This window comes from Sceloporus occidentalis, unplaced genomic scaffold (assembly GCF_023333645.1).
Source record: "Sceloporus occidentalis isolate IW3139 unplaced genomic scaffold, rSceOcc1.0.p SCAF_101, whole genome shotgun sequence".
NCBI lineage: Eukaryota > Metazoa > Chordata > Lepidosauria > Squamata > Phrynosomatidae > Sceloporus > Sceloporus occidentalis.
This window is the reverse complement of record NW_028317081.1, coordinates 3,334,841-3,361,972: the sequence shown is the minus strand read 5'-3', so window position 1 is coordinate 3,361,972 and position 27,132 is coordinate 3,334,841. Positions and strand designations below refer to the sequence as shown.

The 27,132-nt window shown below is 45.2% G+C and overlaps 2 protein-coding genes across 2 annotated transcripts in view; one reads left to right on the top strand and one right to left on the bottom strand.

Moving 5' to 3' along the window:
- The window catches only part of LOC149283998 (NAD(P) transhydrogenase, mitochondrial-like), a 38,242-nt gene extending 26,856 nt beyond the window's left edge, over positions 1 to 11,386 (bottom strand). Inside the window, exons 1-9 of the mRNA XM_089497276.1 lie at positions 11,236 to 11,386; positions 8,726 to 8,955; positions 7,940 to 8,157; positions 6,046 to 6,133; positions 3,806 to 3,894; positions 3,051 to 3,238; positions 2,500 to 2,633; positions 1,835 to 2,026; positions 289 to 442 (exon numbers count right to left, since the gene is read on the bottom strand). Of these exons, the coding sequence (XP_089353402.1) occupies positions 289 to 442; positions 1,835 to 2,026; positions 2,500 to 2,633; positions 3,051 to 3,238; positions 3,806 to 3,894; positions 6,046 to 6,133; positions 7,940 to 8,157; positions 8,726 to 8,955; positions 11,236 to 11,386 (1,444 nt within the window). The remainder of the gene's footprint in view (positions 1 to 288; positions 443 to 1,834; positions 2,027 to 2,499; positions 2,634 to 3,050; positions 3,239 to 3,805; positions 3,895 to 6,045; positions 6,134 to 7,939; positions 8,158 to 8,725; positions 8,956 to 11,235) is intronic.
- Positions 11,387 to 23,518: 12,132 nt separating this feature from the next.
- The window catches only part of LOC149283997 (polyadenylate-binding protein-interacting protein 1-like), a 46,049-nt gene continuing 42,435 nt past the window's right edge, over positions 23,519 to 27,132 (top strand). Inside the window, 2 exon segments of the mRNA XM_089497317.1 lie at positions 23,519 to 23,558; positions 23,598 to 23,777. Of these exon segments, the coding sequence (XP_089353443.1) occupies positions 23,519 to 23,558; positions 23,598 to 23,777 (220 nt within the window).

Genomic DNA, 27,132 nt, shown 5'->3' with positions numbered 1-27,132 from the left:
TGGGGGCCATGAAATCTCACCTTTAATCTAGGTATTAAGCGGACTACTAGCTAAGGAAGCCACCATGGTCAAGTATTAAAAGACTACTTGCAAAACCCATGGGATCGTTCTGATAATGCCAATTTATACGTTTATTTTCTATTATCATGATGCCCGAGCCCTCTACTTTCCCTTCTTGCAGACAAAAAAAAAAAAACAAAAAAAAAAACAAAAAAAAAATAAATAAAAAAAAAGTCAACATTTTATTAAACAAAACGAAAAAGCCCTTTGCGGGAGCGCAGTCCTCACCGGCCGTGTATGCAGAGGCGCTATTCATGGTCTTCCGGAACGGGGAAATGGCAGATGCTTTTTCGGCTTCCAGTTCCGCTACCGTTTTATGTTTAACGGGAGCCGCCTCTGGCAGTTTTTTTGGTAGAGGTGCTGGAAATATAGTTTTTCCGTCCTAGAGAAAACAAAGTGTTCACGACGAAACAAGTAAAACCGTTCAAATCACAGATGAGCCGGTTTGCTCGGGTCAGAGTTTCATGTTAATAATCCATCATACAGATTATCCCGCCTATATCCAAAGCGCCTGTCATACAGTCTGTCCAATTTCCAAAGCTGCAGGGCACAACATTTCCTACAACGAAAAGAAATTGGGCACCAAACCACATAACCCAGGGCCAAGGAGCAATCCGGCAACACGCTTCTGCTCGAGCATTAACATTCTTAAAAAAGCATGACGTTTTCTGTAAATACTACATTTTGCAGCCCAGTGCGCAGCATAAAGGCTTTAATTTGTTTCAAACACAAAAAAAAAAAATTAGAAACTAATCTTATGCATACACCATTTAAAAACGACCTTAGCCTCCTTTACAAAGGACCGGTGTGATTATTCTGACCCAGTATATTATTGCATCCCTTTTATTACGCTACTCCCTCTTTGCCAACATATTTTATTAGGGTTACAAGATAATGGTAGTATATGAGGCAACCAAAAAAAAAAAAAAAAAAACCCCGTAGCCATGAATCACAGATGAACCAGGCTTGCTACCCAGCTCACGTTAAGCTGATCCATACAGAGGACGGGGTATTGTAGCCATATGGCAAACACGCAGCTGCTGGGAAAACAACCTTATCTGACACCGTGTAATGTAAGACTGGAGACACTGGAGAATGTGTGCTGCAATCATTACCTAAAAATAACAATGAACATTTCCCATTTATTGCTTTAGAATAACATATTACAGTGTTATTGTTATATATGGCTCTGGGTTTCGAGAGCGCTTTGTAATTTGAACCAAAATATTTTGTGTGGAGCTGGCACTCGATTCGCCTGATTAAATTATGTAGACACACAAAGCACATGGAGACTCGCAGGGAGGTTATCCCGGTCCAGACTTTACATCAGGATTGCTATCCTGAGACGCGGAGTAAAAAAGGGGGAACGATAAATTTGGTTGACGTGGAGCAGAGGCTACAGAGAAAATAGATATTTCGGTATGTTGACATAATAATTCCCTGCTGGAAAGCCACCGTGATAGCTTCAAGCAAAAGGATTAAGGCACCGTTTAGAAAAAGGGATAGTCGGTACCGTCATTCATTTTCTAGAACTATGGGAAAAGGCAAAACAAATCATCAGAAACACTGTGGTCTCGGCAATGCAAAATAAAACGATCCAGCCAATGGCCCCAGACGACTAGAACGAATACAGCGATAATGGAGGGAGAACGTAAGCTACGAAGCTAAGCACACAATGTCTGGGTCAGACGAGACAAAGAAGTCGACAACTGCTAAAAGTAATGAACACATGGCTGCTGCTTTCGTAACGTCCCCAAAAAATAAACACACCCACCTTCATGACTGTAGTTCCTCTGATAACGTGGCCCATGGTGCCATAATCAAAGTCATCCTTCAGGTCATAGTAAAAGTTATCCTTGTCGGGGCTGATCGCCTTCAGAAGCTTAATGAGGTTGTTTGAGTACAGGGTGCTTGCTTGGGTAGCCATTCTGCTAGGGAAATCTGTGTATCCAATATGCGTTATTCCCTAGCAGGGAAGGAAGACATGTTCCCATCACAACACAAAGGTGTTCAGCGATACTTATCGGTACGGTTTGTAAGCAAGTTAATGTTATCGGCTGATACTACATTTAGAAGCAGGCATCTTTGGTTATGACCGTTGTACTTTTAGAATGAAACCAATCTATTCTTTCAAAACCCAGCCCAGCTAATATTAGTCAAACTGATCTGCGGACCTTCTGTGGTTATTAAATTTGTTTGCAAAAATAAATTTAAAAAAAAAGAAGTTTTTTAGGAATTAAAGTCAAAGAAAACCTTAAAAAAGGAATCTTAAGAATAAAGATGGGGGGTCTCGGTTATTCGTTATCAGAGTGATGTTTGATCACCCTAAGGAGATCTTAAGAGTGAGCACCATGGTGGGTTGAAGCGGATTCCCGTATGATAAAGAGGTAAAATAAAACATTGGGATTTCCCTACACTAGGTGTGTAATTAAACGTTACCTTGTAAACATAGAGTTCTCCAGGCTTAGTTGTTTCAATGTTTCCTCCTGCCTCAGAAGCCAGGTCAACCACAACGGAGCCCTCCTTCATCAGATCAATCATGTCTTTACGGAACAATACGGGAGCTCTTTTACCTAAATACAATACATTTAAAAAATCAGTATTTTACACAATTCAGCAGATTACGTAAACTATCCCTTTATGCAAGCAGAGGAGGTTCGAGCGTTCATTTAAGGGAACAGCGAATTAAAGAGTCAAGTCTCTTATTTGATTGATAATCCATACGTGGATATTAAACAGTAAGCCGACATTGTCTTCAATATTGTTTAAATTTGTGCTGAAGCTTCAATCTCCATTTAAAGCGACCGTCTGATGCCACAAACAACCTTACACAGGAATTAATTATACATTCCATAAGCAGCCAATCAGTGGCATGAAAACCAGAGCATAAATGGAGTGTTGTGATGAACGCGTATTAAAAGTACTTTAATATGAATAATACTAGGGAGGCTGCCTGGACGCTAAAGAGTACAGTATCCACCAGCATATACCGGGAATCAGAGCTGTCGTGATGATGATGTCCACATCTTGGCACTGCTTGGCAAACAGCTTCATCTCTGCTTCAATGAACTCTTTGGACATTTCTTTGGCGTAACCGCCCTGGCCCTCTCCGGACTCCTTCAGATCCACCTCGAGAGGCTCAGCTCCGAGGGACTTAAATTGTTCCAGTGCGGCAGCCCTGTGGATTAAACACGACAGAATGGTTCACGCTGCTCCATCACCACAGAATGTCTTCGTGAGCTAAAACAGAACACGGAACTGATCCTGGAGACCACAAACCACATCAGGTTTTAGGAATGATTAATGAGCCCAATTTGCTGAGAACAGATTACTAGGCGGTTCTGCTTCAGATCTGGAGTACAGTTTACGGCCCTAGGGGGAGACCGGTGAACCACAGACGGTAATTTTTTTCCTTCCTTCTGCATGTTCAGTTCCTGACTTTAAAGATTATAGTAACTCACCCAACTACAAGACTCTGAGCTGTCATTTCATAAATTGCTCAGCGTTAAATTGTGTTCTGTCTTTTTTCTTAAAACTAAATAATTTACACACATCACCGCAGGACACATCTGTGCAGAATTTAGGAGACTTCCCCATTTATAACACACTCGTCAGATAGAAACGATAGAAACAGAAGTGAAGCTCCAAGTAATGCACACCTGGCCCACCTGTACTCACCAACATGCGCATGCTTCAAGGTTACAAATAAGAAGCGGAAAACAAGGGTTTACAATCCGCGACATACCTGGTGTCGAAGCCACGGACGATCGCCCCCATAGACTTAGCAGCTCCTGCGGCAGCCAGTCCAGCAACACCACCTCCGATGATAAGGACCTAAAGGGGGCGATAAACACGCAACGTCAGTATTACGAATCGGCAAGGTCCTCTTACTGATCCTAATTGTAGACTGTGATTCCCTATAATATAAAACTAAAGCTGGTGACCATTCTGGCTCCTCCATTGTAGAGTTTTTACACAAAGGTAAGACATCAATGAGGCAGCGCTAGAGTTTTGTTTCTCAATCCATGTCACTGTTGGAATACGTAGACTTATTTTACCTGACGCAGAGTTTACCGGCAATGTAAATGTACCTAATTCCCGGTGATGAACCCAGTCCCCTATTTAGGAATATGTGGCTTTCATGGGGAGGAAAAAAAAAAAAAGATAATTAAAAAAAAATTAAATAGAGAGAACAACTAGTTAAGATCACAGTTCTCTTAGCATAAAGAGAAGGTGGGTTTCTCATACAGATTCATTTTATTATTAGGTATACAGAACTATTAAGTGTAGGATAGAGAATTCTAACTTCACATCATTTTATTTTTTATAGTTTTCCAGAGATTAAAGTATCTGCGAGACTATTTCCACAATTGAACGTGAAAGCCACAGATTCCTCCCAGACACTAAATAGGATGTTTATTTAAATTAGCGAGATGAAACAAATCAACATACATTTCCTTTTTTTAATCCACAGACCAAGAAGTACCTGCAGGTGATCACTAACTTATCCTTTCTAAACAGACAGGGATAACAAGGACTTTTTTTGGTAATGGTTCATAATGATGACCATTTGTGTTTCAGAATAGGTGGCTGGTATCTAGACGGTATACACACCACGGTCATAATATCACCATCACAGCGTTTAGCTTTACTGTATTTCCTGAAAACCTACAGCCAATGTTTTGTTCACAGGTTTCATTCAGGGAAGCAGAAATCCGTCTCAATGAGGCAAAACTAGCATTAAGCATCCAATTTTCATTCCTAGAAGGGTCTCTCTTCTCCTTTTCATTCTTCCAAAATCTTCCTGAACCGACCATCAATAATCAGTAACGTAACAGGGTGGAGAACTCTCAGCGCAGGAACATAACACGGATGCTCCCATGGTATACATTCAATGCGGGTATATTATCAATTTAAATCTGTACACAATACATAGGTTTATTTGTGTGCACTTAAGTGTAAAGTGACAGCTATGGCCACTGAAAGCCTCTTTAAAGGAATGACAAAACGATCAATACAAATCAAGTATATCTGCAATGAAATCCTAATACAGGACACATCAGATATACTTAGAATGACTTGTGCAGAAAGATCCCTTGTGTCTTTCCAGAAGAGTCCGTCCACGAGAGCCGAGAACATCCCTCCGGACCATCTCAGGCATGTTGTGAAATCGGAAAATGCTTCTTGGAACAACAGCGCCATCTGCTGGCCACACGAAACATGCCTTTGGCAGGAATCAGTCACTCTCTTCCATAATTCTGTTTCACAGTTTGCTAAATAAACCTACGTAAAGGTGTTTACAAACTCAAGAAGCAATATATAATATAGAAGTATTAGAATCCCACATTCTGAGCATTCCACATGGAGCAGCCATCTTAACCACTTTAGATACACAAGGTATATGTAGTTAAAAACAGAGGAATTTATAGTTAAGCTTCCCCCTGGAGTGAGAAAGTATGGTTTTGTATACAAGTTCACGCACGTGTCGTACGTTGCACAATTCCCATAGGTTTTTGTAAAAGCTTACAAAAAAACAAAATACTGTCTGCGCTTCTCACCCTAATAAAGTTGGCAACAAATATATAAACATAATATAAATGAGAGGTTTTGGTTATATGAATTGGCCAAAGCATAATTAAGCTCACCCGCCACGTCAAGGCACACTCTCAATAGGGTCAGAACCTACTCTCACCTCCTACATAGTGGGCACACAAAGCAGTTTATACTGCTACCAAAACCAGATTAATGTGTTGGGGGAGGTGCAATTAAACCTCCTCCCATTTAACCCCTGGACAGCAAGCTGCAACCAGACTGATGAGGAGCCAACAACCTCAAATATGTGCAAACAGGGAAAAGAAAAAATGTCGGTGCGCTAAGCTAGTCTCAGGCTCAAATAATACAAATGTATAATATGAGGCCTACCAAACAGTGTGAGCATGCTGCAAATACAGTGTGTTGGCTGTACAATGTATACAAAAAGCTTACTTTTGCCGGCGGGACCTTGCCAGCTGCCGTGATCTGACCGGTGAAAAAACGCCCAAAGTTGTTTGCTGCCAAAACAACCGCTTTGTAGCTGCAGGGCAGGAAAGAGAGGGAGAGTCATTTAATACAACGAAGACGCAACAAATCCATCCCTCAAGCTGATCAATTTTTGTAGACGACAATCCTCTCATAGCCGTCCTTACAGCGATAGAACGAAGGAAGGTATCCTCGCATCCGGGGTACTAAATACACGGATGATAGGCGTAACTTCTACATAAAAGATCGTTCATTAGCATCGCTAAAACCAGAGTAGAAGTTCACACTCATTTTAGATCAATAAATAGATTAGAGAAGAAAAAAAAAAAAACACACACACACACACACACACACACTTTCTTAACCCCTTCAGACCCGGGGCTTTTCATAGTCAAAAGGACCAAAATATTTTTAGTCATTTTTAATATACGTCTGTTAAGCCATAATTCCTCTTTCATATTGGATGAACCTGCTAAAATGTTACATCCTTTTCTTCAGGAGGAGTAGGACCTTCTTTTAAAATCATAGACATACATAAAACAATTATCAGTGATAACAGATAAAAATCTAATTTTTGCAATCTTGCTTAAATTTTCTTCTATACCGTGTCACAGCCCAACAATGACCCAATATATGTTCAGGAAGATCTACTGATTACAGTCATAGCCCAAATACATTTTATGTTCCAGAGGCCCACATACATGCTTTATATTGTACCCCACATTACAGTTTAATGCTATTCTATTGGATTGTGTTTTTTATACTTATAATGGAAGGGCAAAGGGGCACTTTTTATATAAATTTGAAAAAATATTTATATTTTATTCTTTTTGTACTCTTCCCAGTGCTCAAGCCCCCTCTGGGGATCTCGCATACATTTTTTATGCGAGTAAATAATGCGACATCAGTAGGCACCCAATCATTTTTTTCCCTTTAATTTTTGTTTTCCATTTTTTTGGAAGGGGGAAACTTATTTTTCATTCTCCTCCTCCTCCTCCTGATCAGTTTGTGATGATCATGATATGATCAGCAAGCAGGGCTCCATAGCTCCTGCAATGCCAATTGCAATAATTACGATTAGTCATCAGGGGGCACAATGGGAGAGTCTAGAAAGACCCTGCTGAGACACTCCTGTGGACAAGTGAACTTCCAGTGGGTGTCAGCAGTGACCCCTACCAGTGAGCAGGCATTCCTTGAATGACGGTGTACCTGCGCGCTCGCAGTCCATTGACAGCCTGATCTCCTGGGTAGCGTACCTGTAAGTCCTAATGGGCTTCTTGTAAAAGGTTTTAAGGACGTACAGGGATGTCCCAAGGGCACTGAAGGAGTTAAACCTTTTAAGCAGCAACACTAAAACTCATTGCTTCCGTGTCCAACAGAAGGGTAAAGTCTCATCTTTACATGTAGCTACTGACATTTCTTTGGCCCCGAGCCTTATCAGTTTTTTTCTGTACATATGAATGTTTTACTATCAGTTTCAGAGATACAGCCCGTTAGCCTATCTAGTACCCAGACAGGCTGCCGTGTCACAAAACACAAATCACATACTGAGGGTAAACAGGGTTATTTTACTATTTATATAATACAGAGGCTGCCACATGAGATCAGATTGTGTCAGCCATACTGTACACGGCACACTGAATTTCTGAGATAAGTATAGTCAGGCTTTTGCTGATTCATACGTATTTCTCACTATTAGCACATTAACCACATGGGTCTGGCCTTGTACCAATGTATTTGCTTGTATCCATTCAAGCAGAACAAAGCAACAACCTCAAGATAAAAATGTTCTTCTATAGGCAGCTGGAAGATAATCCCTGTTTAAGTTATGGCTGGCGAGAAGAACACAGAAGTTACCTACCCTGCAATGTTTGCCATGGAGCTCAGCGCATCATATCCCTGAGCGATTGTAACACGTGGCACCTGGTCCATGGCCAATACAGTTGCCTTTTTCTCTGCAAGTTTGTTGAGCAGCTCTGCGTTTTGTGCAGGGTAAATGAAGCTGATGAGGGTAGACGAAGGTTTGAAGAGGTCCACTTCATGCACTCCCAGCAGCGGATTTAACATGGGCGCCCGCACCTAGAAAAATCCAGTGGATTAGGGAACAAGGCAAGCGGTTCGGTGCGAGAGTAAAGCTCAGAAATGAGAAACAACACTGATGGGGGTCAAACCTATGACGGGGGTCAAACAGCAAGCTGGTGGAAGTGCACACAATTTCCATGACACATAAATTTACAAAGGAAGGCAAGGAGAGCAAAGAAAAAACAAAATAAATATATATATATATATATATATATATATATATATATATATATATATATATATATATATATACACACACCAAAACGCAGATACATTTTATAATACATTTCCACTTTTTAATTCTCAGTACACGCACTACCAGGTCATGTTCGCTAATCCAAGTTTATAGGCCAATTGATCACTAGAAAACCCTTTAGCAATTATGTTACAGCCAGACATTTTCCTTGTTTTTCATGACCCCAAACTTTTGAACAGTATTGCATTAAAAAAAAAATAAAAAAAATTAGGCAACACATTTTAATAACTAGATCTCAGGGAACTGAGACAATATAGTCTCTTCCAGGGATAATAATGATGTTATATTAAGAAAAATAATATTTTTTACCTTCAGGACCAGGTCTGACCCCAGCACTTCCTTGGTCCCCTGGATTACAGCACCAGCTTCTCTGTATTGGTCATCTGAGAATTTGGATGCATCACCTGCGCCCGCTTCCACCACAACATTGAAACCTTGTTTGACCAGAGCCTGTACCCCTGCAGGTGACAGCGCCACTCGTCTCTCGTTCTGGAAGATCTCCTTGGGGACGCCCACTGTCAGCTGTTTGTACGGAATCCCTGGAAAGAGAAAGAATATGAGACCAAAAGCGCCAGAAAACAGTTTTAAGTCATGAGCGGTGTTAGAAACGTCACACGCAATCATCGGCAGGGAATTTCAATGTGGTGTTGTCACAGGATGCCATTTTCAACCCAAAATAGGTTTGTCCTGCTGGAGTTGCCCGTTACCGTAAGGTGGAAACAGCAGTAAACGGCAAAAACTCATAACTGGACCATCGAGTGCGGAGGCTTGGAAAATGGCCCGTTAAACTAATGACCTCAAGAGGAAACGTCAATAAAATAACTAAGAGTTTAATTAAATACGTTTTGTCATGGTCAAGACGCCATAAATGAGCCTGTGTAGTTTAGGGCTCGACACCAATGGACACTGGAATCTAATTTTCAAAACACTCAAGCATCTGGCAGCCCGACGGACAATTCTGGGATTATAGATGCTAGAAGAACGCCACCTGCAAAATGTGAACTTTAATGTTAGGTGGACTAGGTATAATGGTCCTAGGAAGATTTTCCTGGTTCTGGCTATATCCCTTAGCTCCGGGAAACGAATGTTCAAATAAAAGTGGTTAAAAATTAAAAAAATTATAATTTTATAATTCTATAGAGAGAGAGAGAGAATGAGAGAGAGAGAGAGAGAGAGAATGAGAGAGAGAGAATGAGAGAGAGAGAGAATGAGAGAGAGAGAGAGAGAGAGAATGAGAGAGAGAGAGAGAGAGAGAGAGAATGAGAGAGAGAGAGAGAGAGAATGAGAGAGAGAGAGAGAGAGAATGAGAGAGAGAGAGAGAGAGAAAGAGAGAGTGAGAGCGAATGAGAGAGAGAGAGAGAGAGAGAGAGAGAGAGAGAGAGAGAGAATGAGAGAGAGAGAGAGAGAAAGAGAGAGAGAGAGAAAGAGAGAGTGAGAGAGAGAGAGAGCGAATGAGAGAGAGAGAGAATGAGAGAGAGAATATACAGGAAAACAAATACACAGATTCCCAGGTTGCTGCTAGAATGATAGTGACTAATAAATTCAAAACAAGCAAGAATCCAAACATACCATTTGAAAAACCAACTAAGACATAAAAATTGGGGACTCCTTTACACTACATTGCTTTTGGCGAATGTGCCACACATGGGTTATTATAGTGCTCACAGAGGGATTTAAGTTTCATGGGAGTCTCACTGGGTTATAATACAATGCAGTCCCACTGATTCATCTCCTCTGTAAGCAATATAGCCATGACAATTAGATAGCACTCGCCAAACTCGGGCTTCGAGATATGGCCATATAGCATGATGGAATCCCCAATATTTATGCCTTAGACAGGTGTGTTTTTTTGTTTTTTTTTAACTATGTTGGCTGGGTATGTGCGGAATTCTTGCTTTGTTATCCTCGGATCAGAGTAACCCTGCATTACGTGGCACTGTGCGAGCACAAGGGAAGAGAGAGGGGCCTATACAAAGAGATGGAGAGCAAGAGGGCCACCTGCTTGTACTTGCCCCACAGGCCAAGAGTTGCCAGCCCTCACTTGAGGGTGCTGTCAATTTTTTTGTGTTGGTAGGTTACAAAGAAGTTGCAGGATAAGAATTTGAATGAGGAGCTCTTGCTTCTTTTGACCTATCATACAATTTAAAGAGTCATGGATTATCACACTCTGACATACAATATATTATGTATGTGTGAATAAATATAAACATATAGACACACAAATATAGAGTTTAAAAGAGTTATGGTATTTCAGAATGTATGGAATATACAAAACAAATTTAACAAAAGACAAGTCCTTCTATATGTACAGGGACCTTGGAGAAAACTGTTCCGCTCGTGGACAGCAGAGGGCAGCAGAACACAGAAAAAATTGAATTGCCAGCCCTGCCATTCTTTGTATAGACGCAACCGCTTCTTACAGCACAGAAAAGACACAGTGGAAACTCTAAACTCACCCGAGCGCTAATAGTATAGTAAACATACACCTAAACGTACCGCTGCTTCACCCCAACCATTACGATTCTAGCAGTTTTAAAAGTGTCACCATAGCAACCGATGGCATGTTATTGCTGATTGGGCCATTCCACTGGAACAAAATCACTTTTCAAACTTTGATAAAAGTTACTGTTTATACATTCGGCCCGGTTTTCTAGCATGAGAACAGATGTGCTAAATTAGCTTGATATAAAAAAAAAAAAAAAAAAAAATAAGTATAAATGCTAAAAAGTCAATGAAATAAAAATGGTTTTGTCATACATAGCATAGGCTTGGGTGTCATGGCCTGAACGCAGACAAGCGGTCGCACACATTGAGGTTACCTGGTTTTACGGGCTGCTGGCACCAAAGCACTCGGTGAGTGCGGAACATGCGCAGGCATGGTGTCTTCACAGTCTGAACCTTCAGGGAAATAACACTGCTGAACAGGGGACTTGAGCAGCTGGTTGCCACTGATCTCAGGAGGCCAGCCATGGTGTCCGGATCTTACGGCCTCGACGCTTCGCAATTCCAACCTGCAGAGAAACAGCACAGCAGTATGGATTATCACACCATTCAACTAACCCACGCCTCACCGCAAAAGGCCGAAATATTCTTCGACGGAGTCCTCGTATTTATGAAAGAAGGCATTGCAAAGAGATGGACAGGTCTACGCTGCAGATAAAGCTTACAGTCCACCTGCCACCAGACAATGCAGCGTGTGGTCAGAGATCTCTCGGGAGAACAAACACTGATCATGAGGATTGGATGCATTTTATCGGGAGCAGGCGAAAGCATTGAGGTGCATCGTGGGAATGTATATTGGCACGATGACATCTCATTCTGATTTAGTGGTATCCTTCTGTATTATTAGAAGACGCCCAAAGCTTACAGAAGACAAAGCACATCAACTAATAAGGAGGTGATGGTTTGAGGAGCTCGCCAACCCTGTTTTCAAGTAACTGGAGTGGCATGAACCCCAACGCGTTCCGCTGCATGCAGACATACATACTTTAGCTGCTGGAGTGAGTCTCACCTAATCCCTCCCCAGTCGCCTCCACCTAAAGCAGGCAGCATTCACCAGTATACCTGTGCGTGCCCTCAACTAAACTCCCATTCTAGTCAATGATTAAAATCAATGAGTACCGGCAGCCAATGACATGTATGTTAGCTGAACACGGATATTTTGCCAACATACATATGACAGGCTAGGGTCGACAAATTTGGCTTGGATCTAGGAGCCAGCTCTTTCTTTTCTTCCCAAATCATGTTATTTTTATATATTAGCTAACCTGGTTCCTGGGGTTCGTTGAGCCCTGCCATCCACTAACATACATTTAGACACACTAACACCATACAGTAACAGACACACGCTAACATTCTGCACTCATGTACACAAATGCCAACACTATACACCAATAAATACACTCTAACACCATATGACATACTGTAAGAAACACCATACACGCTAGCACTACACACAGTATACAGACTCACAATGACACTACAGTACACACTACAGTACACACTACAGTACACACTACAGTACACACTACAGTACACACTACAGTACACACTGCACTTCATGGGACTGCACTTCCTATGACTCCGCTGTGTTTCTGGGCGGAAAAAGAGAAGAGACGCTGTGAGGGAGCAACTCGAAGGCAGCCTTGCGAGACCGCACGGGAAATCTGCAGGTAAGGGAGCGGGCGGGAGTGGAACACATGTGGCGGGAGCTGGTGAAAGAAAAAAAAAAAAAAAAAAAGAAAAGACAGTCCTGCGCAGGGCTCTAGTACACACACTACACTATCTCACCTGCCACACCGCTGCCTATCTTCTGCCATAATGAATCCGGCACACTATGCTTTCCTGAGGGTGGCCGGTGAGGCAGCCAGTGGGGTCGTGTAGCGGGCATTGTGAGCCGGCTGAGCACCTCATGTCACCTGCTACACCGGATTCATGATGGCAGCCCAGCAAACCCGTTGGCACAAGGAACTGCTTTCTAGTCGCCATGGTGACCTGGCGCCCAAGGTTTGTCGAGTCCTTGGATAGGCTTCGGTGTCATCATTAAGTGCCAATGAGAAGGTATAGGAAGTCTGGATACTTACACTTCCTGGTTTCAATCAGTTATCCAACTTTATTAAACACATTGCATGCACCAATTTACACAAAGCTACAAGCATCGAACTCCATCATAAAATAAAATTGGCCGGCATCGAGGGCAAAAGCCACCTAAAATTTACCTAAACCACGGCATGATTCGGGCGTCATTACGCAGGGCAAAAGTGTGATACTACGCCAGCTGTACATGCGCAAACCTTTCTGTTATAGCTCCACTTGGAACAAGGTCACTTTGCCTTCGACCTGTTTTACAACTATTTGCCAGGAAGGAGAGAGCGACGAGGTCAGCGCATTCACTGCGAACATTAACAGAAAAGGGAAAGCGAGGGCCGTTCACAGCCGTTAGAGGCGATAAGATAACAAAACACAGCTACTTCGTAACTTTTATGGACAATTCTCCCCAAATAGCTTCTGGACACGTAGTTCCTGCGGGGGCAAAACCGGCGACAACCAGCGCTCCGTTTACCAAACATGTCCCTTTAACGGAAATCCAAGCTAATCGTCATGGACGTTAACCAAGTCAAAACGGGAGATTTAGCTATTCTATTCTCCCCATACAGAAGAAATCTCCAGGATTGTAAGTGTTAAAAGGCACAGGCGGGTTCAAGGTTTTGTTTTTTTTTCACTTTTTAAACTTTAAAAGAAAAAAAAAAAAAAGGCAAGAATCCAAGTAACGTGAGAAAAGCTTTCACTGTTTGCCCCGACTTACGGCAGAGGAATTTTTCTAGGTAACGGCGAGTTCAGCGACGAGCGGCTGCCAAGAACACGAGTGGGACCGGCCGGGTAACGTCCCGCGGCACAAACACACACAGCCTGACGGCACGTAGTAACCAATCAGCCAGTTTTATCTGTCTTTTCACTAAAAAATATTATAATACTAATAATCACCCAAAAGTTTGAAGTTGACAACCAGAGGTATTCTGACACAGGGCCAAACACCACAGAATGACACCATTTATTTCCACCCCAGGACATGCAGAACTCGTGACCCGTTTACAGCCTCCAAGACCTGGAGTTGCGCACCCGTCCTAACTGATACAGTACAAGAATTCCCAAAGTGGGGTCTTATTCACTAAGGAGAGAGAGATGATTTCAAATCCGTGACTTCACTGTAACACCACAGCGAGGATCTTCTGCAGAAGGAGCTTGGATGGTCTTACTTGGATGGTAGAATTCAGGGGTGCGTAAACCCCAGCCTGCGGCCCTCAAGGGCTGCACAGGGGTCTCGATTATACCATTTATTGAAGGACTTGTTTTCAGGTAGGGGTATACAGAATTCCTGGCTTGTTTGGTTGGGCTCCTCTGGTCTGATGCATTAACTTATGCATTATTCAGGGACGGCCCAGCCCTTCTTACTGCTAAAGGAAAACAAGAAGCGCACTTCACGTGCCGTGTTATTTCTGAAAAAGACGCAAATCCAACCGGGACAAGTAATTATACTTTGGGGTCATTTCTTCAGCTTCTGTAGCTGTGGAGACAATTAGACGCTGAAAGAAAACCCTGGTCTTTGGGATACAAAACAGTAAATGAAATGATATATTGTAAGGATAGGTTTAACGCGCGCTTCTGGGAAGATTATTTACAAAATAATGACCAAAAATCACATTCTTTAAAAAAAAAAAAAAGCCAATTTTAATAATCTCTCTACTAAAATGGATCTGTACAACAAACACACGGGTGGCATGTTAAAGAAGCGAGGTCCGGAGCTGCTGCTGGGGTGGGCTACCAGTACGGCTTCTTCCTCTGCTGCGTGTTGCGGACAACAGAAGTAACGTGCGGCGTAAACTCTTCTCCACCAGCAGCCTACAACCTTATAAAGGGACATCCGAGGGTCCCTGATAGCCCCACGAGTAATGGCTGCAGGCAAATAGATCACACGTCAGCAGAAACCACAGCCCCGGCACTGAAAATAGCCAGCAGCAGAGAAAGGGGCAGACAGGGGACTCAGCAAGAGAACACCACGAAAATGTGAAGGGGTCACACATCACAGCGCATACGATGGCCGGAGCGTATCTCTACTGGGGTAGCAAACCCTATCCTAACCGCCCTTCACTCGGAGACACAGGCGGTCGGTCGGGCGCACAGTCTGCAGCCCCTGCGTTTTAAGGTTGTTATTAAGGTGATTCTTCAGAGCAGTAGGTCAGGAAAACAAAAATAGCAAAGTAAATATGGAGCCAGTCATGGGGGGGACGCTCTTTCCAGGAAAAGGTTGGCAACAATACTGTTACTGAAGGTAAAACTCGACAGCCAGCGGAGCGTTCGTACTCAGAGCGTTCCTTTCTCCGAGCCAAAGAGACAACTGATAACATCCAGGCACCGGTGGAAAGTTCTACTTAAAGGGGCACTGCAGTCAACGCACGCACTCCGGTGCGTGCAGCAGAGGCCCGGTGCGTGCAGCAGAGGCCCGGTGCGTGCAGCAGAGGCCCGGTGCGTGCAGCAGAGGCCCGGTGCGTGCTATTCTGTTGATTGCCCTCACCCCAACTATTCTCCATGCAGAGAAAGTTATTTTGGCCAGACCTGTTCATACGTGTGACATCATCACACACACAGGCAGCTGCAGCACTGGCTCTAGGTCCGTTCAGGATGAGGCCTGCAGCTTCTACCTCAGATACGCACGGGTGTGATTCACAAAGTTTTTTACAATGTTTTAGAGCTCATGACTCTGCAGCCATGCCTCTGACAGCACTGAACCAGTCAGAATACACACAGCCCCCCACATGTACCCAGCTTAACCGTACCCAGTAACGGTAACCTGAGCCAGGCCTGTGCCATTGAAGGCTTGCAAGCGCTTCCTACACCGCCTGGGAGTTGCCTAGCGACCCAGGCTGCGTCACTCCCTCAAGGACAAACCAAGTGTAACCTACCAGCAGCCTCCTCTGCCTGCTGTGCCTCGGGACGGTCAAGCAGTTTGCGTCGCCACGTCAGGAAACGCCCCCTAAGCGAATTCGCTTTTATGATTGGCCAGATTGAGCGAGGTGAAGCTTCTATTTTTAAACAAGCAACGCGGCAATCGCCCGATTGGCTAGCTCCCTGTCAGTCTGCGCGCCGGCGGATCTCATTCATCGGACACTAGGCGACCCTCCATACATACAGACTACCAAATACAGGCATGCGCTGAGCGGGGCCCCACTGCACGTCACATGCTTATTGTGTGTAATATATATATATATATATATATACACACACACACCACATATATATTATACACATGTGTATATATAATATATAAAAACATATATACCACACACAGGGGCAGCACTGCAGCTGTCTGTAGGGCTGTCGCCTTTAACTACTGGCATTAGAAGGGCTGCACATGCCATTGTTTTAATGGGCTGTGCAGTCCTAAGCGGCAATCTGCATGCTATGGGCACACACTTGATTCCAGTGACTGCAGGGCACCTGTTGCCCAGTGGCAGTCGGTGCTGTGTGCGTCTGCCGGTTTGCACATTGGATCGGTCTGCGCTACAAACTGAACGATATGTTGCCAAGTGTCACCTTGGTGCCATGACCCCTGGGGTAGTAAAGCCCTTGGCACAGAGCGTTTTGCCCTTATTTACCTCCTCAAAGAGATCAGATAAAGCAACGTCTCCGCATAGAACTTTTTAAGGATGATACGTAAAGCAGAAAACAGCTGTGCGTTTATTAGAGCTGCAGAAAGGAAGTTTAATGGGGGCAACACTGTGACCCTAATGCAGAGGCAGCCTTCACAAGCACATTACCCAAGACAGCGGCACTCTCTGTGCTCCTAAACTGCCAACGAGTCAATGCTAGAAACCCCCATACAGGATCTGCTGCAGACCAGCTGTTTGGCACCCCCCATAGAGACGACTCCGGATAGTGATCTCAATCTCCCACCCCCGGGTCCAGATGTTACATTCACCGTAACCTGGTTGCAGTAATTCCCGTCCCCCTTCCCGGGTCTCTCTGTTATTGCCTGGACCTTGCGGTGCACTAACCTTAGAGCCGCTGGCAGTGAAGTCCGCAGAGCCCTGCACCTCCCGCTCCGGCCGCTGCAGGCAGGGGGACTGAGAGAACAAGCAGCTGGGGAGTTTACTTAGTGCACCGGAAAGACTCTGCAAACAGTGCGGGTCGCCGGCGTCACGTGACTGCCTTTGACTCCTCCCCCTCCAGACTGTATAGCTCCTGTGTGCCAGGCTCTGCCCTTGATGCTAATCTTAGGTGCTACTGCTGTGTGGTCATTGGGCCATTGGCAGGGCTCTGGGCTTATAGTTAATGCTTAGGGACCCGGTGACGTCCTCCAGCTCTGCAGGGAATCTACTAAATAGAACATCAGACCCATTATCTCTAGTACTGCCAGTCAGGGACATATTAACAGCAGGCCTCACCCAGGGCTGCACCACCAGCTGCCCCTCAGTCCCTGAGCGCAGTGATATGATGTCATATCCTGGGGCACCTGGCGGAAATTAACTGGAGGCTGTGGTGACAGGGTGGAGTCCTCCATAGCATATCTGCCTATAGTCCTGATTTACAGGGTCCTGTCCTGTTAAATTCGGATAAGTCCCAGCATACTGCATGTGCATAATGTGTTATACCATGCATGTGCACAGGAAGCACTGCGTTAAGCTGTGTATGTCTGAGAGACATTTGCAGCCTAAATGCAGGTAAATAAGCTCCAGGCACCCCGGGACAGAACGGGGTGGGACCTAAAGTAGGCGGAGTAATGTAGTGTTATATATCCCCTCCCACATCTGGAGTAAAAGTTGGCCGGTATGCCATAGTGTCAGTTGAGAAGATCAGTGACCTTCTAACCGGCCCATTGAGCAGCGGCACCGCACCGTTGCTCCTCCCCCTGTAACCATACCTGGGAACTCTCCGGAGATTGTGGGTGAAGCACCGCTTCTCCGGGTCCAGACCCGAATCCTCTGGGTCGCAGGAGCGTGGTCTTAACATGCCCGGCTCCCTGCCCATTTTCCCTTTAAATAGGGGTGTTTCCCATTGCTGTCGGCAGGAACGCCCCCAACATCATCGGGACCTCCCACTGATGTCAGGAGCACCTCCCTCTGACGTCAGTGTGCAGTCCTGGCCGCGTCCCGCAAGGGAAGGCTCCGGGTAGCCGGAGCCCAGAAGTTCCTAGGAATGCCTGTAACAGGTGGCTTGGCCAGAATACAGCGTGCACAATGCCACTAATATTTATTAAAAGGCAAAGTTTAATTTCAATCTTCGAAAAAAGAAATACCTGAAGAAACGTCAGACTGTGAAGGAGGAGGGCAGCTCCATGCCCGCGGCTATTTATTTTGTTGTTTAGGATACCTATTGAAGGACTCGCGGATTACATGCATTCTTTTTCAGTGGGGCGTCGGGGACATTTAACGGTCTCTGTAAGGAGTGCCAGCATTTATTTTTCAGTTCCGCCGCACATATTGTCACAGCACAATCAGTGTGGGGTGAATAATTAAACAGCAAAACACAATTCTGTATCACAGCAATAGGCTCGCTCAGGCGTTTTGTGTATGAAGAGAGATTGTGAGCCAGGCCTTCTCATCCAACATCAGTGCCTGACCTCACAAATGCTCTATTAGATAAATGGGCAAAAATTCTCTAAGAAACACCAAAATCTTGTGGAAAGCCTTCCCAGAAGAGTGGAAGCCATTATAGCTGCAAAGGGGAGACCAACTACATATTAATGTGTATGGTTTTGGAATGGGATGTCCAACAAACTCCTATAGGTGTGATGGTCGAGTGTCCGCATACTTTTCATGTAGTCTGTTTGTATAGATAGGAGATAAAATGCAAGAGCATCCGGGGTTATATATAAAAAGTAATTCTAGAGCAATGTTTTAAAACTGCACCATAAGAACCTATGGAATGTTCTTGTTGATCGGACTTTTTGGTCAAAAAATAATTGAAATGCAGCATGTTTTACAGCTAATGGCGTTATACGTAGCGCTTTCATACATGTATGGATAATTAGCTTGTATGTACAAATATAGATGTCTGCAATATAAAAGCTGAGGTTTCTCAAATATTATTCACTGTGCATGCAAATGGCTAACAGCAGTCCCAATAAACAGACAGCCAACAACAGGCACAGAAGCCTCGTTCCCAGGACTGCTCCAGACATTGCAGGACAGTTTGCAGGTATGGCACAATTTGTCCCGGCCGCATTCTTTTTACTGATCATGAAAAGTCATAGAATGCTTTCTTAGTGACTTTCACTAAACTGAACCCGGCCAGAACAGGCCCCTGCCAGCAGCCGCAAACTATCTGCATTTTCGGTTGTGATCATCACACCCACCAGCTGCACTGCGTACTGCGCCGCCAAATAAATACAAATAATAAGTATTGGCTGACTTAAGAGTGTGACTGGCGCAAGCAGGGACCGCCGCTTTCTCTGCTTGGTTATTGCTTGTTCTCCAGAATCTGCAGCCTGACTTCTGTAAATGACCTTGCCTCGCTTCACATTATGTCTTCTCTGGCTCTGTGTACTTCCGTCCTCTATTTCATGGCACCTGTCCAAAAAGCCGTGGGAGGGGTGCTGTGTGACAGACGAGCATTGCCGTTCACAGCTGCAGTCCCACTGAGCCGCAGGGAAGCTTCCCTTCCAAGCAGTGACTGTGTTAATGACATGGTCTGCGAGCACAAGGAGTTAAATGTCATTAAACTGTACCTTCATAGAACACACCTTTCACTTGGGTTTCTGAAAGGGGCAGTTTAATGTCTCTGACCGCCCCACTAAAGAAGGATCCAGCAAGCCACAGGGCCAGCACTCGAGATGACAACAAGCAGCCAATCAGTGTCAGGAAAGCGCACCCATTTAAATCAACAAGAGAACTTTCCACACATACCCACTGAGTCTGAATAGACCCCTTCTGCAGTGACAGCGAACCAGTGCTGTCTGGAGGTGAGTATTTCACGTGCAAGGAGATGTGGTTTTATATGGTTAACTCTTGCATGGACTCCAATGCATTCTACTCTATGGAAATTAGAACTTTATTAGAAATATATTATTTTATTTAAGTCACCCCCTAACTGCCTCCATTAAACCAGGAAGCATTAGTATACCTGGGAACTCTCCAGGTTAGACGCGGAGTCTCCTCTTTCCCCGGGTGGGGGAGCGATGTTTAGCTACGCCCACTCCCCGCCACCCACTCCCAACCAATTTAAGGCTGTCTGGGCCTAGCCCCGCCCCTGCGCACAACCTGCCCTGCCTGCACGACTAGCTCTGCCCTATAAGAGGGAAGAGCTCTGGGTAGCCTGTCCCTGGAGCTTACACTTCTTATACATGCGTAAAAAGAAATAGAAGCGCCGGCCAATCACATGTATGCTAGAAAATCACCAGCAGTCAGATAGCGTGTGTGATTGGCAGCTGCTACCCCCCCCCCCCCATTGATCTCCGTGGGAGCTCAGATCACAAAAAAAACACGATTCTTGTGCAACTAGAAAATAATAATGCTGTTACCATGGCAACATAGTGATGCTGATAAGGCCATCCCACTGATTGTTCTGATCGGATCACTTTGCACAAGGACCTCTGCCTTGGTGAAGGTAAGAGTAGCGATGCTTCATTGCTTAGTTAAACATTACATGTTTTATATTCCTTTAAATATTTTTGGAGTTTATTATCTCTTTTCCTTATTTCCACAAAATAAACTTTTTTTCCACTTTCATTTCCTGTGCACTCATTTTTGGGGGTAGATGAAGGAATTTTCATCCGAATTCTCCTCTTCACACACGGTACAAATATTGCTCATTAAACTGACCCGGGAGGACGTTCCGCGGCCGGCGAGGGTTTGATGATGCCGCGGTAAAAGGTCGCTACTCACATGAATTACAAAATATGACATTTTGTACTTTGCACGGATCTTTGTCAACAAAAATGTAGTAAACTACTAAAGCGATGAAATCGATATTATTTATCTTGTGATGAAAGGAGGCAAAGTGGGTGCCCCAAAAGCGGGACCCAAAATGGGGCAGCTACCCGGGACAGGACGCCCTAAAAATCAGGACTGTCGCACAGAAAACAGGACTGTTGGGGGGTATGCAGTTAGTATTTAGTACATACAAATGCAGGGGAGGGCTGGTAAGCGGGAAATTGCCCCTGGACTGCTCTGATTTTAATATTTTGGTGCCCCGCCTGAAGTATTCTTGTGTTCTCCTCGTAACTCCACATAGAGCCGCCGGGGTCTCTAGTTTATCAATGTTTTATGGCAGAATTTACAATACATCCGTACTGGACCCTTTATGGGTTTTCTATGAGGTAAAGTGCATAGAGAACATACTGTCTCCTAAATGTGTTTTCAGCCTTTTTTTTAGCATTGGCTCACTTAGTGAGACTTGCTCACCGGGGCTTACGTGAAAAAGTTTTTAATATGTCAGCAGTAAAAAGATCTTAAAACATTCCTCATATCCAGTACTTGGTCTTTTGTAAATAGTTTTAACTAAAAATGTATGTTCTCTCGCTACTCCCAACTAAGATCCCATCTGTCCACAGCTGGAGCGCTGCCGCTTGCCCTGTTAGGGGCGCTGAAGAAGAATCAAGTGGATTTTGTTTTAAAGGGACCTTCCTTGAGATTGTTTCATGTGAAGCTCACCAGGATACACGCCAGCATTTATTAACCCTGCAAAACGTTCTCTCCAATTTAGAGAAACATGGCGACTAGACTGTCCCTTTAACTGGGGACACATCTAAATATGCAGTATAGGCTAGCAACATTTTTTATGTATTTATAATAGATCGCCATTTACAGGCACAGTTTACTGTCCCTGATAGTCCCACTACAAAGAATGTATATTAGAGTACTTTAACCCTTTAGTACTAGGGGTTTTTAGTACCTTAAAGCAGTGCTTGAAAAACCTCATGTCGCCAAGAAATCGCTTCCTGGTGTCTAGGGTTTTGCAGGGGAGCACAGGGTTAACTGTTCACATTGTCCTTTACATCCACTGGGGGCCACCAACGCCCAATCAGCAGATCAGTGATCAGCAGAGATTCATATAGCCTTGCATTGCTGATCGCAATGTGTGTGATCGGCTGACAGGGGGAGCCAGAGATCCCAGTAGAGTTTGGACGGACCCTGCTGGATTTCTCTTCTCAAAAGATCTTCCAGGAGGTGTCAGCATTGACCGCACAGCTGCCATAGGCGTGAAAGTGCAAATGACGGCTGGCGTGTCCCTTTAAAGAAAAAAAAATTGGTGCCCAGATTTAGAACGCACCTGACTCCTGTCCCTGATTGGCAGCTCACGCTCACAAAAACCTTTACACATATACGCTGCATTGGATCAGACTCGGTAACCGAAACCAATAAGTAAAATACATGTAAGATTATTATATAATATAATACGCGGGGGTCTGAATTTGCAGATATGGTAACGTCAGGGAATAACAGGAAGGAACCCTGATGCTTTTCTAACGCGCAGAACATTTCGTGCAGAAAGTGAAACCGAGACAAAGGTGGAAGTGAAGCAACGGCTCGTGTAAACAGGAGAGGCATAGTTCCAGCGCAGGCAGGGTTAAAGGGTGCTAATTTAAGGTTTGGATCAGCTCGCAGCAGCCCTGGGGCAATAATTGCACCGGGGCTGTATTGTGGAGAGAGAGCGAGGTAAGTGTCCTGACAACGCGGGCCCAGAAATAAAAGTAAATGTTTGCGGTTTATCAACAGATATGTTTAACTCGTCAACTGCCAGGGGGCTGTAGTACAAAGCGTTTTAGGATAACGATTCTCTTTTCTTATTAAGGATGTGGTGCTAGGCCGGGTTATTATACCATCATCTGGTGTTGGTTACATGGGGGGGAAATAAATACAGCAACCAGGTGCCACCGACCCAAGGCTCACGCATGGGGCATAGAATGGGCACGGTGTAGGGGGCTGGGCAGAGGGTAAGGGTTACCCTTAATCTATTATCAATGTGAATGGTGACCCCCAACTAGCCCAGCCCTGATGATCATCGCGTTCAGACCGTGCCTGCGCAGACTCGCCCGCGATGAACCTGCTTTAAACAGGGCCATAGAAGTGGATATGCTGCTAGCCAGAACGGGTGTACTTTATGAACAACACCGGTAAAGGGAGGGCGTGCTAAAACGTTGTGGTTTCAATTCCCTCACTTCATTATGAAGGCCCAGCACTGGCAAGTTCCTCCTGCAAGAAGAGCTGATCTGGCTCTGTGTAATGTATAATTCAGAGCATGGGGAGGCATTGGATTAGTCTCACAGATTTAACGATACATGATACAGGGCCAGCCAGCAGAAGCTCACTGGGGTTGAATCTCATCTCCGCCTCTGGCGCCCCCGTCAGGTTATGGGCGGCACTGCAGCTTCATGGCCCGGGTACGGACGCCTCTACCGATTCTCCAGTCTGTAGGCGGCGCTGCAGTTCAGCGGCTGTGCTGTGGATCCCGCTCTCCGGTCCTCCACGCCGCTAGAGGCGCTCGTCGCCGGTGCTCAGCGCTTTAGTCCGTGACAGTGGGTGGGGCGAGCACTGCGCTCGAGCCCGGGGGGCTGGTCCTGCTCGAACGCCGAGCTCAGCTCAAGGATCGATTCAATTCCGCGCTATGTCTGACGGCTTCGACCGAGCCCCGGGGGCAGGCAGGAGCAGAGGACGCGGGGTACAGAACCTGAACACAGGGGTAGCTAGAGGCCGCGGTCGGGGAGTTGAGGGGACGGAGAGCGGTAAAGTTGCAGGCTTCAGGGCCCAAAACGGCGAAGAGGAAGCCGGGAAATCCCCTGTAAACAAAGCCGGAGGTGTTCACCAGCAGGAGCCGCTCAGACCGCCTCGCAGCGGCCCGCCCGGGGGACCCGAGCCTGCAGCAGGTACTGGGGAGGGCAACCTTTACCTGAACGGCCCCCGCTCCCGATATCTGCCCCAAGCCAGCGTCATGCGGGGCGCATCGGTACCCGGTGCTCCTGCCTCCTGGCCCCACAGGGGCTCCTAAACCCAGGGGCCCCTCTCGCAGTGCCCGCTTGTTTACTCCATCCCTCGCTCTTTATGATGGCGATGTTATCCTCCGTAACGCGGTGCAGCCGCCGCATCTCCCCGCCTGGAGTGTGGGGGGGAAAAGAACGGTCCTCGGGATTCCTTTAATCCGACTGAGTGTAAGCTCTGCGGGGCAGGGAAGGGCCGTTTTATTTTTGTAGATCTCACTTCTGTGACCTTGGATTGTGAGCTTGTGTTATTCTAATGACATCATGATTCGTATCTGTATTGGAGCCTCTCGCTTGTGTCATTCTGGTGACATCATAATTCGTATCTGTATTGCAGCCTCTCTTGTGTCATTCTGGTGACATCATGATTCGTATCTGTATTGGAGCCGCTCGCTTGTGTCATTCTGGTGACATCATGATTCGTATCTGTATTGGAGCCGCTCACTTGTTGTTCTGGTGACATCATGAGTCGGCGCTCTGTATTTCGCTTGTTTCGGTGTAGTTGGTTTTTCGTTTGTGACTTAGTGGGGTCTATTCACTAAAAGGAGAGAATATGTATTGAATTATACATCACGCAGGGCCGCCTGGCCAGTGCTTACATAATAGTGAAGTGAGGCAGTGGAGGCATGGTCTCCTGTAAACTCTCCGTTTAGTGAATAGAGCCCAGTGTTGGTGTAACTCGCCGTTGCTCCGTTAGTCGCCCTCACACGGCTATCTGTGCCCCGCGGCCGCTCCCGCTCTCCCTGCGCCGGGGTTCCGGGGGGTTGAATCACTGGGTAACGTGTATATTTGATGTATATTTTTTGCTGTAGGATCAGCTGACGCTAGAAACTTGTTTGTCGCGAGGAAATCTCACAGAATGCGTTCGTTAAATGATTTATTTTCATGAAAGAGACCTCAGAGGTGTTGAAAGGTTGTGACATCGTCGCACTACAGCGGATGCAGACGGCGTGCGTCCGTGGTCTCACTATAGAAAGACAACTTAGACACCAGTGAACCGCTTACACCGGAGCACCGAAATAAGTTGTGCAATCGCTATAGCAACCAATGCCGGCGTTTTACCTCCCACTCTCCTACCCCAATAGTGCATTAAAACAGTAATCGGCGCTAATGGAAAGCCAGGTTTTAAACCCAGCACTTCTCATTGGGTGGCAGCAGTAGTTGTTTAGATAAACGGTTTAAGACTGATGACATCATAAGACAAGAAAGGAAAGAATGATTTACGGGGCAGACAGACGCACTCCGCATCAATGGATCAGGCCGCTGAGATAGGCTAATTTAAGACGTTTAATATGGATTTATCTTCTAGGGGGGCTCGAGGGTCTCCTGATCTTAACCCCAAAGTCACAGCGACGACCATTAACTGTCCCGCAATCGCACATTTTACATTCCAAAGAGAAAAACTAAAACCAAAAATGACCAACCGCGCGTATTATTATTAGATTTATTATTAGTTTTATTATTAGTATTATTATTAAACGTTCGCATCGGGTCAGCGTATTTTGCGCGCGTTGTACTTCTCTGCTGTTGATGGAAACTGTATGTTTTTGAAGCGTTCTGTAAATGTTTGGGACGTTTTGGGTTTGTTTGTGATCTGTTTTCTGAAGGGGCTTGTTTGCACTTTATCGGCTGTTTACTCAGAATAAAGATTTCCATTTATTGGTAAAGGTTGTATTTTTGTTGTCCCTCTTTGACAAACTAACATGATTTAAAGAAGAAAAAAAAATTACATTTTTTTAAATTGATGCAATATAACTGTGTACAGCAGGGGTTCTCAAACTGCGGCCCTCCAGCTGCTGCAGGACTACATCTCCCATAATGCTCCTTCAGCTAAGGGGCTGGCTGAGGAGTATGGAAGATGTAGTCCTGCAGCAGCTGGAGGGCCGCAGTTTGAGAACCCCTGGTGTACAGGAAGACCCCGATCGGGGGGGGAATAACTTACAGCTATATCCATCATTGGCGTCAAGAGAGCCCAGACTGCCGCGTTCACCGTGCCGGAGCTAAACACATCTCTTGCACAGAAAATATCTGGGGGGGCTCCACAGAATGCCCCCCAACCCGATCCCATCAACAATCAGGGGAGAGCTGGCGCCATCCAGCTAAAGGCCCGCCCCGTTTGGCTAACGAGCTCGATAGGCTCGGTGTCACGAACGCACTCTACTCTAAGCGTGCGCATGACTTGTTCTGGTGGTAAAAGGGTAAACATTCCCTATCCGTCTACCCTGGACTGGAAATAGTGATAAAAATACAAATATCCACCCTTAGTACCACCCGCAATTAACTATAATGATATAACTAATATCAAAATAACGCTGCCGCCACCAAGACAATTTATAAATGGGGTGCCTCGGTCCCCCAAGCGAATCAGACTAAAAACCCACACAATAATTACGTGATTTCAGATTACCGATAAAACGGTCTAATCAGGTAACGCGAGTCTTTACCAGACAAAGGCAGATCTTAATAAAGGAATATTTATTATGGACAAAAAAAATCACAGTGCATACAAAAAAGATGATAAACAGATTATTTACACCAACAGATAAAATAAAAAGGAGAAAATTACAGAAAACCTAACTACTCACTGAATGGTCAAGTAAGTTTTTCTGCCCGTAGGGCTCCGGCAAGGAAAGATGGCGACTCACTCAAAATTAGATCTTGGCCCCTAGTAAGCACACTCACCAATCTTCTCTCATTAACTTTATACTCTTTCCCAGTTCATCTCGAGTTTCCAAGCCGGCCCAGAGGTGGTATAAGCGGAGGGAAGGTGTACCATAAGTGACCTCCCCCTTGTGTGGTGGAAACATATCAAATAACTTATTTTCATTTTCCCGTCCCTCCTGTGCTCGCCGCAGCCATAATTCATGCACTTATGAATTTCCTGTAAATTGTGAAGTCCATAGATATGTCACACTTGCTACTTATGACTGAACATCACAGACTTCACAATTCCTTCCAAACTGTTTAAGTGGCGCCGCCATGTTTGTACTCTTTTTGTAGGGTGCGCTTTCCCCGTTCTAGGTATGCACACAAGGAGGTATGATATGAGTTATCATTGATATGGGTTGGATATGACCTGGATATGAAATGGTTTTCCTGACTGCTAGTGGTCACTTAGCATATCAAAGAATCCGGGGTCTATGAGGGGAGACGGGCATATGGTGAAGGACTCGGCTAGCAGACTTAAAGGCACCGCCTCCCTGTGGCATTTCACACCTTGCAGAGGGCCTTGGTTGGAGTCCCA